The sequence below is a fragment of the Brassica napus genome, chromosome C3 (genome assembly GCF_020379485.1).
Source record: "Brassica napus cultivar Da-Ae chromosome C3, Da-Ae, whole genome shotgun sequence".
In the NCBI taxonomy this organism is placed as follows: domain Eukaryota; kingdom Viridiplantae; phylum Streptophyta; class Magnoliopsida; order Brassicales; family Brassicaceae; genus Brassica; species Brassica napus.
In genome coordinates this window covers 12,857,473-12,869,904 of record NC_063446.1, presented here as the reverse complement: position 1 = coordinate 12,869,904, position 12,432 = coordinate 12,857,473, and the positions used below count along the sequence as shown (strand labels likewise).

At 37.1% G+C, this 12,432-nt stretch overlaps 1 protein-coding gene across 1 annotated transcript; it reads right to left on the bottom strand.

Moving 5' to 3' along the window:
- Positions 1-465: 465 nt before the first annotated feature.
- On the bottom strand, positions 466-11,423 carry LOC106408310. Its single transcript, XM_013849105.3, has 7 exons — positions 11,286-11,423; positions 11,129-11,200; positions 10,878-11,027; positions 2,137-2,301; positions 1,607-1,660; positions 1,307-1,456; positions 466-902 (listed from the first exon to the last, which is right to left on the bottom strand). Exons 1-7 carry the CDS (start codon positions 11,355-11,357, stop codon positions 531-533), a joined length of 1,035 nt encoding a protein of 344 aa, XP_013704559.1. The 5' UTR covers positions 11,358-11,423; the 3' UTR covers positions 466-530.
- Positions 11,424-12,432: the final 1,009 nt, after the last annotated feature.

Sequence of the window (12,432 nt, the reverse complement as noted above, 5' to 3'; positions counted from 1 at the left end):
GATGACACCTCACCTCACATGCGGTGATGACATCTCACCTATAATAAAAGTCAAAATGTGATTTTATTGTTTTGACGAAAAAAATCCAATTTTACGTTTTGTGGGAAAACATGGTTTTTTTTTGGAGGAATACACAATTTTTTTTATTTTTACGGGGAAACATGATTTTTGGTTTTGGTGGAAAACATGGTTTTTTTTTGGAGGAATACACAATTTTTTTTATTTTTACGGGGAAACATGATTTTTGGTTTTGGTGGAAAATTGTGATATTACGGTTTTGGCGGGAAAATACGATTTTACGGTTTTGGCGGGAGACATGATTTTTCAGGCTGACGGGAAATTGCGATTTTTCGGTTTTGACGGGAAACGTGATTTTCTGTTTTGAAGTGGCAAATGAAATTTTTGATTTGGCGGGAAAATATAATTTCCGGTTTTCGTGGAAAGCGTAAGAAGGTGTACTGATACTTGGTCCTAATATGCAATAATTTTGATAATTTTGGTCGGTATTACATATATAAAATTCATAATCATCAAGTACCACAGTCTCCACCTGGACCTCCAAAGGAGAAGGATACTCCATTCGACTTCGCATAACCCCAATACGATAATCTATAACACTGGAACGAATCTGAATAACGTCTTGTTTTCCTGTCTTCAATATCAAGTAACTGATAATTCGAGTTCCTAACTTTGACATGCAGGAAAAATGAACTTTTTTGAAAGTCGATAACCGGAAAATGCCCATTTCCCATTGGAGGACTTATTCCATCCGGAGACATAAATGTATTTCCTCCAAAACGTATTAAAGATGCTCCGTCGTTTAAATGTGTGAATAGTTCTTTGGGCCAGTAACCAATTACTTCATTAAATATTTTCAATCCCCAATTTCCGCTTAAGCCATCCTAATAAAATTTAGACAAAAAGTAATTAAGAATATATCTATAATTTATAAGCATAATGTGATTTTAATAAGAAAAACTAATAGAAACTATATTAAGAAAATACTAAAAAGATAAAATATGAGGACACATCCAAACATATTTCAGAGCCTGGATGTTTTTTTTTAATTGTAACTTTTATTAAGATATTTCTTGGTTTCCAAGAGATATCTTTTTTTCTGTCTTCACACTTATTAAAAGCTCATTAAAATCTGGTTATAAATATATCATTCTCTATCTATAGTTAACTATTTAAAATAATTTTAAATCAATATACAATTTATTTATTCGATAAAACATTAAAATTTTAAATTTTAAAGAGAAATTAACTATTTAGTTTATTGTATAGAAACTTGAGCAAAATTTACCTGGAATACTTGCGGTGTGAAAGTAAATGATTTTTTATCACCATAAATAGAGGTTCTAGGAAACGCTATTCCAATCCAAGGAATTCGAGTTACAATAACAAAGCCAGGACATTGTATGTTATAGCATCCAGAGTTTTTATAACCATCTGCCTGATTAATTAAAAACAATTATAAGGCAAGTACTATGGAAGGAGAAAGACTAATCACTAATTGTTCTGCTTTGTTTTAATTAATCACGAACTGTTTACTGGTTTGCAATGTATAAGGAAACATAAATACGAAAATAGTTGATTTACTTACGGTCCAATATATTGTAAATCTTGTGTGAGTATCACCATACAATCTTGGATGTACCTAAATAAAATTATAAAATACATGATGAAACATACTGTATCCAAAAATACGTGTTAATGTGGATAATTTGTTGGATAACCGTAAAATTTAATTTATAATACATTTTTATATACTTGTATTCACTGTATCTGTAAGAATTAAATGTCAAAAAGACAGCCATATTTTTTCTACAACTTAAAAATCAAATATTATACTGTTTTAAATGAAACTTTCATTTAATATTCATACAAGAATCTAATGATAATAACACATTTATATTATTATTTTTTAAATGGTAATAACAAATGGGTTAATTTGCTGAATAACTATATTGGGAAAAATATTAGTTTTGTAGTAAAATGATAGAGAGAGATAGAAAAAAAAAAGAGAATGAAATGGTTACTTGGTGAAATATATTTTTTTTTTTGGTTATAGGCTCAAATTTCCTATAACGAATTTCGGTGGTAAAAAAAAGCAAAAGTTTTACAGTAACTTACTCCCCAACCAACTTGAATGCTATTGAGTTCATTACGGGGTCCATTCTCTAACCAAATTTGACTTTTACTGAACTGGTTATTCTGCAGAGTTAAGCTATGAAGACTTATATTAGCTTCTGCTCCTCGATAGATGCTCCCATCCAAAACGGTCTCAATTGTTGCAAACTGTACTCACAAATATAAAAATATAATCATTTTAATTAGGGCTTTTTGCAAAAGTGACTCAAAACTTGGAGTCAAACAGAAAACTAACCTTTTCTTTTGACTCCTTTTTTTTTTGAGATTTTAACCCCACACCTGCACTTTATCTACGAAAATGCCATTAACATTTTTTTTTTTTTTTTTTTCGAAAATGGCTTCTTTACTGTCTCAACCTCATCTTCTTCAAGTATTTACAATACTGCCACTGCAATGAATAGTGGCAACAACCTTGTACGAACTGTTTGGAGCTTTTAATGCCCTTTAATGCACGTAAATCTCTTTACACTCTCTCTGTTTCAATTGTTATGAACTAAAAACAACATTTCTTTCACTTTCTCTCTATATTCATCCAAAAAACTCAAGCTTTTGATTCAAAATATGGGCTATGGTTGCAGAGCCATATTTCTTTCGTTTTGACTTACGGTTGCTTTCGTTTGAGGTTCTGGGTGGTTGGAGAAGACCCTGTGTGCAAACGAAGTCATCTCACCTAGTTTAAGGTACGAATTTGAATTTTTTTTCAAGATCTGTTCGCGTAGAAGACTTACTAGTAAGTCATCTGTATGTAGAAGACTTACTGATGAGTCTTCTGTTCAAACGGACGACATAAATTAAGTCGTCCAGCTTTGTTTGTTAAAAAAAAACACTTCAGACGACTTATATATACGTCGTCTACGAGAAACGGGCTAGTTTTGCATTTGACCGAATCGTGTCAGATCTTTGACTATTTATGGACGACTTATAATTCAGTCGTCTCTGGGGAAGTTAAAATTTCAATATTTTATGAAAACTTGACGACTTACGTGTAAGTCGTCCTAGGTTAGTTTTGTAATTGAAAAATAAAACTTCATAATTTAACTTTAACCAGACGACTTAATATAAAGTCGTCCCTCTAGAAGACTTAATTTAAAGTCGTCCGGGGAAAGCAAAGTCGTCCAGAATTTTTCCCAATTTTCTGGTCAAACCTTGCTTATCCCGGACGACCTTAAATTAAGTCGTTTAGCTGGACGACTTTCATCTAAGTCGTCTGGAGAAAGTTAAATTTCAAGTTTTATTTTTCAATTACAAAACTAACCTAGGACGACTTACGTGTAAGTCGTCAAGTTTTCATAAAATATTGAAATTTTAACTTTCCCAGAGACGACTGAATTATAAGTCGTCCAGAAATAGTCAAAGATCTGACACGATTCGGTCAAATGCAAAACTAGCCCGTTTCTCGTAGACGACTTATATATAAGTCGTCTGAAGTTTTTTTTTTAACAAACAAAGCTTGACGACTTTAGACGACTTTTTCAATTGCAAAAGTGACCTCTTTAGACGACTTACCTTTAAGTCTTCGGGACGACTTAATGCTAAGTCGTCTGCGGCAATGTTTATTGAACTTCTTCATTTCCCTTTTCTCTATGTTTACTAATGTGTTTTATTTTGAAAATTTGCAGATGATTTTTCAGTTACATGCAGTGTATGGAGAATGGTTGTTGAGAGATTTCCGTTGGGATTTTGTGGTTGATGATCTCAAAGGAGGAAGATTGTTTTTATTGAATGAAGATTCAACACATGCTGAACTTGTTGCAATGGCTCAAGAAGATTATAACCTGGACATGAGAACAGTGAGTGTGGAGATTAGCTACTCATTACCAGCAGAAATGATGATGGCTCCAGGCAGTCTTCCCATTCATGTTACAAGTGATAGACAAGTTCGAAACTTGCTGGAGATACTCAAAACCCATAGAGTATGTCTTTGTGTATCAAGCCGCAGCAAGGTCGAAACGGTTTCAGAGAAAAGGGATATTGATGAAGCTGGTGAATGGGAAAAAGATGAGGAACGAGAATGCTTTCCTCCAGAACTAAAGCGTGGTCGGGGGAGACCGAAGAAATCAAGATGGCAATCTTGGTTGGAGCTATCTAGGATGAGAGGACACAAACCCAGGAAGAAACACAGGGCACGGAGATGCTCAAACTGCAAGGAAACTGGCCATACGAAACCACAATGTACACAAAATTTTTAAGTCGTCCCGTCTTGATTACCCGTCCAGACGACTAAATTTTTAGTCGTCCAGTGTATTTTATTTTTAGACGACCTTCTACTAAGTCGTCCAGTGTATTTTATTTTTAGACGACCTTCTACTAAGTCGTCCAGTGTATTTTATTTTTAGACGACCTTCTACTAAGTCGTCCAGTGTATTTTATTTTTAGACGACCTTCTACTATCCCTTCAAGTGTATTTTATTTTTAGACTACCTTCTACTATCCCTTCAAGTCGTCCAAACCTTCTAGATGACTTATTTGTAAGTCGTCCAGTTGGAAAACCTTCCAGACGACTTATAATAAGTCGTCCAAACCTTCTAGACGACTTATTTGTAAGTCGTCCAGTTGGAAAACCTTCCAGACGACTTATTTCTTCCAGACAACTTATATATTTACAAGTTCAAATACAAACACTAATCTTCCAGACAACTTATATATTTACAACTTATATATTTACAAGTTCAACTTATATATTCAAATACAAAGACAAGTTCAAATACAAACACTAATCTAATCATACAAGCCCACGAACCTATCACCATCCACATTATCTTTTAGATGCTGATCAACAAGCTCCTTCCATATATCCACCGCCATATTATCCCTCATTTTCTTTGCGTTGCACCTAGCAAAGTCTTTAGGGTCAAAGGAGACACCGAGAGCATGACATTCAATGTACTTTAAAGTGTACACGCCACAATCACCATTGTTGGCCGTGGGTACACCTTTCAGCGGTCTCTCATATGTGTATGGCTCCAACCCGTATTTGACCCGTATTTCGTCGGTGGCTGCGCACTCAACAAGCAGATAAGGGACCATCTGGAGAAAAGGCTCCATTATCGCATCCCATGCGTCTGGTACACTAGATGAAGGTATGCTGTCCCAGACGACTATGTGCCTCTTAGGGATCGATATCCAAATAGCAACCCAATGCTTGTCGTCCAAGTTCACTGGCGCATAGATATCATCAATGTCCTCCCCCCACTTCTTGTTTGATTGGCAAAATGAAGGTATTGATCCGTCATAAAAATACGACGCCCCACCAGGTAGAACTCTTCCTAAACCTTTGTGATCAGGTTCCGATGTTTTGAAGAGGTGATACTGCTCTCTCCAAGACTGGGAAAAGTTGTGATCCAGGAAGCACATTCGCTCGCTCCTGAAAGCTTGTGGGTTCTCCTGATACCTCTGCCTTAGCACATTAATCCAAGCATCTATATGCTGCATATTAAATATAACAAGTTAGAAGTTACCAGACGACTTAAATATAAGTCGTCTACAAAGTCGTCCAAGTAGACGACTTTCCAGACGACTTATAATAAGTCGTCTGGAAAGTAGTCTACTTGGACGACTTTGTAGACGACTTAAATCGTGTGCAGAAGACTTACGCAGTCTTCCAGCCATCCTCTGGCTGTCCGGAGGAAGTGGTACCACCTTGTTGGTGATGTACGTGGTTTGTCCTCGGTCTTAGTTAAATAATGACTGCAAACAAAAAAAGCAATCAGTTTTGGACGACTAAATCAAGCTATTATGGGTAAAGCAATCACTTACGGATCAGTTTTCAACCAATCAGCGAGTTCCTTCAACCGATCTTTGTTTACTGGCGGAAATGGATTATAGGCTCCCACTTTATCTTTTTTTTTCTCTGCCGTATAAGGAGATCTCACAGTGGGAGCAGGTTTCTTCGCTCTTTTACTCTTTGCACGCTTGTCCAATACAACCAGGCTCGGTTCTGAAACTGGATCGCTTGGCTCGGTGGAAGCGAGGCTCAGTTGTTGATCGGTGGAAGCGAGGCTCGGTTGGTGATCGGTGGAAGTGACAGCAACAATCTCTTTGGAGGTCTTATTTACCGAGAATGCCTCGGTTGCTGTATCCTCCGGCAACCATCTCTGCAATAAAAGTTGCACACAAGTTAACTCTGGACGACTTAAACAAAAGTTGTCTGGACGACTAGTTGGACCTGGACGACTTAAAATTAAGTCTTCCGTGGTCAACTAGTCGTCCAGACAACTTACGTTTAAGTCGTCCAGGGTCAACTAGTCGTCCAGACAACTTTTACAGTCGTCTGGACAACTAGTTAACCCTGGATTTGATACTAACCTCTTTGATTTGAGGAGGCTGTTTCTTTTGAGGAGGAGGCTGTTTCTTTTGAGGAGGAGGCTGTTTCTTTTGAGGAGGAGGAGGCTGCTGTTTGGTTTGATGAGGAGGAGGCTGGTTACTAACCACGGTTTCTTTGGCATGAGGGGTAGGTTGTTTATCTTGAGGGGTAGCCTGTTTGTTTCTACCCCCGGTTTCTTTGGCAAGAGGGGTAGGCTGTTTATCTTGAGGGGTAGCCTGATTGGTGACACCAACCTTCTTCTCCACAGCTTCCAATCTATCGGACAACTTCCTAAACTCCCTCATGCACTTATTAAACCCTTTTTTCATGCAGTCAGCTACGCCCTTGAACATAATTTCCAACTCCTCTCTGGTCACCCCTCTAGCCTCTTCTCTAGCCTCTTCACTAGCCACTTTAGGAGCCTCTTTACGAGCTTTCTTCCGAGGTCTTGGATTGTCTTCCTCCTCCTCCTCCTCCTCCTCCAACACAACCATCTCTTTGGCCTTCTTTGATGGAGTCACAACCTTAGGTTTTGTATTGACCTTAGTACCAGTGACTTCCCAGCAATCCATGGTCCACTTCCACGGTCTCCGCTCATACATGACTTTAATGATGTTCTCCGCGGGCAGGTCCTCAACCTCAGAGTCCCATTTTGGCCACATTTCACTAATGTCCTTCTCAACAAAGTTGATCACGCGGGTCTGCAGTAAATAGAAGAATCGAGTTAGATATTTGAAAAAAAATACTAAATAGACGACTTAATTATAAGTCGTCTACTATGTCGTCCAGCTGGAAGACCTTCCAGACGACTTATAATAAGTCGTCTAATAAGTCGTCCAGATGGAAGACTTTCCAGACGACTTATAATAAGTCGTCTAATAAGTCGTCCAGATGGAAGACTTTCCAGACGACTTAATTAAGTCGTCCGATAAGTCGTCCAGCTGGACGACCTTCCAGACGACTTATAATAAGTCGTCTGCGCAGACTTTTGGATTGAAGTAAATACCTGACTCAAGATAGCAGCTTTCATTGATCTGCGGCCTCTGCTGCCCTCGTAAGCCAGTATCGGTGGAGACGGACTGTCTGCTCTGGGACCACCAATACTAGCACCCAATTCCGGCATAGCTGTGTACGTCCAGACCTGAAGAACTTGTATAAACCCATCCACGGTGTAACAGCCAGCAATTTCTTTGTTCCACAAAGAGTCCATCAGCACCTTAAATGCGACTCTCCCCCATGGATAATTCTCAAACCGTTCTAAATCCATCACTAGCCTTGCCAGAGTAGATCGTGTAGCGGTTGAAAACTTTCTCCCTTCAATGAATCCAGTGAAGATGGAGAGGTACGCGAGCCGCTTGCGATCTTCCCTGGACCAATCCCCGCATCTCTGCAGTGCTGCTATTATCTGATCAGTAGTTGGCCCAGCTTCCAGATGAACTCCCAGCATCCCCCAGAAAGAAACCATCTCTGGGGTAACATCACATTTTGGTGTCTCAAGGTCCTCGATGTACTCGCAGTTTAGACCAGTGAGGTTTTCAAACTCTAACAGTGAAAACCTCAAAGGTTCTGGACCAACGAGAGACCACATCTCATACTTCTTCTTAATGTCCAGCTTGAAACTGAGCATGTAGTGAACCAGCCTTGAAGCCCAACCAAATCCCTGCTCCTTGAACTTGATGAAAACTCCCAAACTCGACTCCTTGAGCTCTTCAAATTCGTCATCAGTAAGAGCTTTCCTAAGAGCAGTATGCAACTTGCTGTTATCCGTATGATACGAAATGCTATTGTGGGCTTCTGGTTCTTCCCCTGATGTGTATAACCTACGGGGGAGTTCTGGAATATCCATCCTTTTTGTCTGCAAAATAATCAAAGACAACGATATAAGTCCAGACGACTTAGTAGACGACTTATAATTAAGTCGTCTGGAAAGTCTTCCAAATGGACGACTTATATTTAAGTCATCTACTAAGTCGTCCAGTTGGAAGACTTTCCAGACGACTTAAATTACTTACAAGTCTTCCAGTCGCAGAAGGAGTTGGAGTACTCGTCATTGCGGTTATAGATCTGAAAAAATAAACGTGAAACGGTGAGAATGAGTAAATTGATAGAGACAACGTTTTATGTTCATCTTTTCCTCGAGATTGATGACTTAGCGGCGTTAGGGTTTACAGAGAAACGGCGCTAAGGTTTACAGAGAATAAGCGGCGGCGCTAGGGTTTAGAAGAAGCGGCGGCGCTAGTGTTTAGAACGTTGGTGACCACGGTGGCGAGGGCGACGGTTTGTTCGGAAATAGTGGAAGCGGCGGCGCTAGGGTTTAGAGGAATCGGCGGCGCTAGGGTTTAGAGGAATCGGCGGCGCTAGGGTTAGAAGAAGCTGCGGCGACAACGGTGAGAATGAAGTGAGATAGATAGCCGATGTTGAGAACGATGGTTTGTTCGGAAATCGTGGGAATTCGAAATCGCCTTTGAGAGAGAACTGTTAGGGTTTCTGAATATCGCGAAAAATGAAAAAAAAAAAAAAAAATCACCTTATATATTGGGTAAATAATCCGGTTAGCTTTAAAATTACATTGGTAAACTTTAAGGTTTGGTCCGGTTTAGACGACTTATTCTGGCTGATAATGTACAACAGACGACTTAATATTTAGTCGTCTGTTTTCAGACGACAAAATATTAAGTCGTCCTAGACCCTAAAATGAACCCCTAAACTAAAATGACTAGATTAACTAACTAACCACGTTATAAAATCAAATTATACTTAAATAGTGTTTACTATACACAGAAATGAACACGCATAAGTTATTTTAAAAATTTTCAAAAACGGTTTTAATGCTTTCCAAAATCTAACCCTAAGAACACATACAATACTACAACATATGTTGATGAAACATAAACTTAAGAATATCATGACTCACTACTTTCACTCATCTATGCTGAAAACAATTGAAATTTGTTATATCTTAATTTATACCTCCTAAGACATATGTTAATTACATAATTCCCATTTTTCACTTATCAAAATATTTTTTACAAAATTTTTAAATTATGTTTAAGACTAACTGTCCAGACGACTTTAAGTTAAGTCGTCTGGACGACTTATTTTCAAGTCGTCTAAACAGACGACTTGCGAGGGGTAGAAACGTAAAAAGAATTCCGTTTTTTTGTTTGGTCACAAGGGGATAGTTGTAATTTCAATAGCCTTTTAGGTTACTTTTGCCTTTGACCCAAGTTGGGGTATTGTTTTGGGTTTTACTCCAAGTTTTGAGTCACACTTGGCAATTCTCCCTTTTAATTATTATAATCAACAAGGCTAGTAAGAAGGCAACAACGTGACTATCTACAAAAGGAAAGTCATATTTTATCAGTTCCGGAAAACTGTATAATTGAGTTGGTGATCAGAATTATTTAGTATTATAGCTCCGATTGTTACTACGGACTTACGCTTTAGGCTTCCGCTTTAGGCTTTCGCTTTAGGTTTTCGGATTGTTAAGAACTGTGGCTTTAAAAACTATGGAAATTTTTCACAAAATTAACTACTATTAAAAACACGTAGATGCTAGGATTATATCACAAATAACAAAATATATAAAATTACTATTTAAAATATAATTATTAAAAAACTAAAATTTTCTTTATTGATATATATAATTATAAAGCACTATAAAATAGAATTCAAAAGAACAAGAAAAAATATATAAATAAAGAATATATAAAATTACTATTTAAAATATAATTATTAAAAAACTAAATTTTTTTTTATTGATATATATAATTATAAAGCACTATAAAATGGATTTCAAAAGAACAAGAAAAAATATTATACATTAATTAGTCAAATTTTTATTTAATGAAATTAATTTAGTATAAGAAAAATAAATTTGAAAAAGTTCGGAGGTAGAAATATAATAATAATCATTTTCAAAAAAAGAAAGCAAAGCATCTCAAGAAAAAAATTGAAAAAAAATAACTGAAAGTGACTTTTGAGACTTTAGTGAAACGTAAGCCATCAAAGTATGATTGGGTAAAAAAAAAGTTTTGAAGACTGTTAACCATTCTAATGTCCTCAAAGTTCCAACCCCAATCGGTGCCTATATATTTTTTTTTTTTTTTTTTTTTTTGATTAACCTGGGGTATCCCAGGCCCATGGAAAGGTCCAGACTAATCCCCAAAGAGAGGTGCAGCCCACGGATAGACTCTCTCTCCGAGTATTCAAATAAGCCCTAAAGCATGGACCCATATCCATGTGGGGTGTCCAGAGACATCATGAGGTAGTTCCCTCCGGCAGGGTTCGAACTCGCAACCTGGGTGCAGGAAGGAGTCCGTCCTTACCATTGGGCCATGATGTTCCGGATGCCTATATTTTTTTGCATCGCAGTAAATGGATATATTTCTATAAACAATGAAAAAAAATAAAAATTTACATGTTGGCCCGGATACTCGACTGTGTCAAGATGAACGCTCTTAGTTCCATTTCTTTGTTTTAAGATTGGCACTTTTCCTTTTGGACAACTTTGATAATTCGTTTTATATTGACCCTTTCTATCAAGATTTTCATCCGGATAGAAAATTTCCTGTAGTTTTACACACGATAACAAGATTAAGAATTTATTTTAGAAGATTATGCTCTTACAAGATTATTCCATGTTTAATTGAACCAAAATCACCACCATACCTGAATCTTATGGTGTTTCAGCAATGGATGTTGGAAAGCTGGTTGTTTGTATATATCAACACAATCAAAATCCTGCAAAATTGAAGAAAATGAATTCTAAATTGAAAACATCAAATCTTAAGAAATTAAAAACACAGTAGGTGTCGTAGAATCTTACATCAGTGTTTCCTTCGACCACTTGCGTTAAAAGCACATGAGAAAAGAGAACGAACAGTATATGTAAAGCCATTGTAATCTTAGTTCAATTTATCAATTTCTCCATTGATATTGATCGTCGTATATAAACCAATGCAAGTAAACAACCAATTAATTTATTGCTAGTCATAATATCTTATGAACGTTACGTTAATTTTCAGTCAACAATTTGAGTCATTATTACCTTACGAACGTTACGTTACTAGTCATATAAAACCAATTTGAGTCAGTCGACGAAAGAAAAAAGACAATTTGAGTCGACAACTAATTAATTTTCTAATGGGTTTTTTGGAAAAAAAAATAGACTCTGAGAAAATTTCATCTCCTCAAAATCCTTCAAAGGGATGGAGATAGGTTTGTTTTTTGTTTTTTTTTTTCGTTTTTGGTAAAAGAGATAGGTTTGTTTCTTTTGTTGTTTTGTTTGATCATAAGTCAGCTAGAAGTATCTCTTTCTTTCATTGACCATGATCTTTTATTTTAGTTATGGGATCTTCCCGTTCTACATTAGGATTTTTGTTTTCTTCAACTCAAATCAGAGTGGGTTAACAACCATCTTATATCGTTCTCTGATGTTTAGTTGAACTAATAAAAAAATTTTGATCATCTTTTAATTGAATAATTTCGCTGTGCTTCTCTTTGTTTGCATATCACTCCTATCATCTTTTATTTTCACTCGGAATTTACCATGTTAGAGACGGTTATTTCGGTGGCTTTCAGATCCGTCAATCCTTACTGGGGCGGGAACATATCTCCGATTTAAATCTTTACCGGAGACGACGGAGGTGCGCTCTTCTTAATAGGCAGAGGAAGATTAAAGCAGAGAGGGAAGGCTATGCATAGAAGTAGCTTAAGTTGGTATTGGTGTTTGGAGCATGGTTGCTCTCAACGTCGACCGGAAAGGGACAAAGCAACAAGAAACGATTACGTCGAGTTCACGGAGGAGTTGCTTCAGGGTGACCGACGACTGCTAGGGTGCATGATGGATGCGTTTCGTCGCTTGCGTTGATGTTGAACACGTGGGAGCAGAGATAAACACCCAACTACCCAAGCTTTCCTCAAATTTGGGCTTAAACTTTAAATTTGTTTTGCTAACTCTCTGTTGGGCCTCA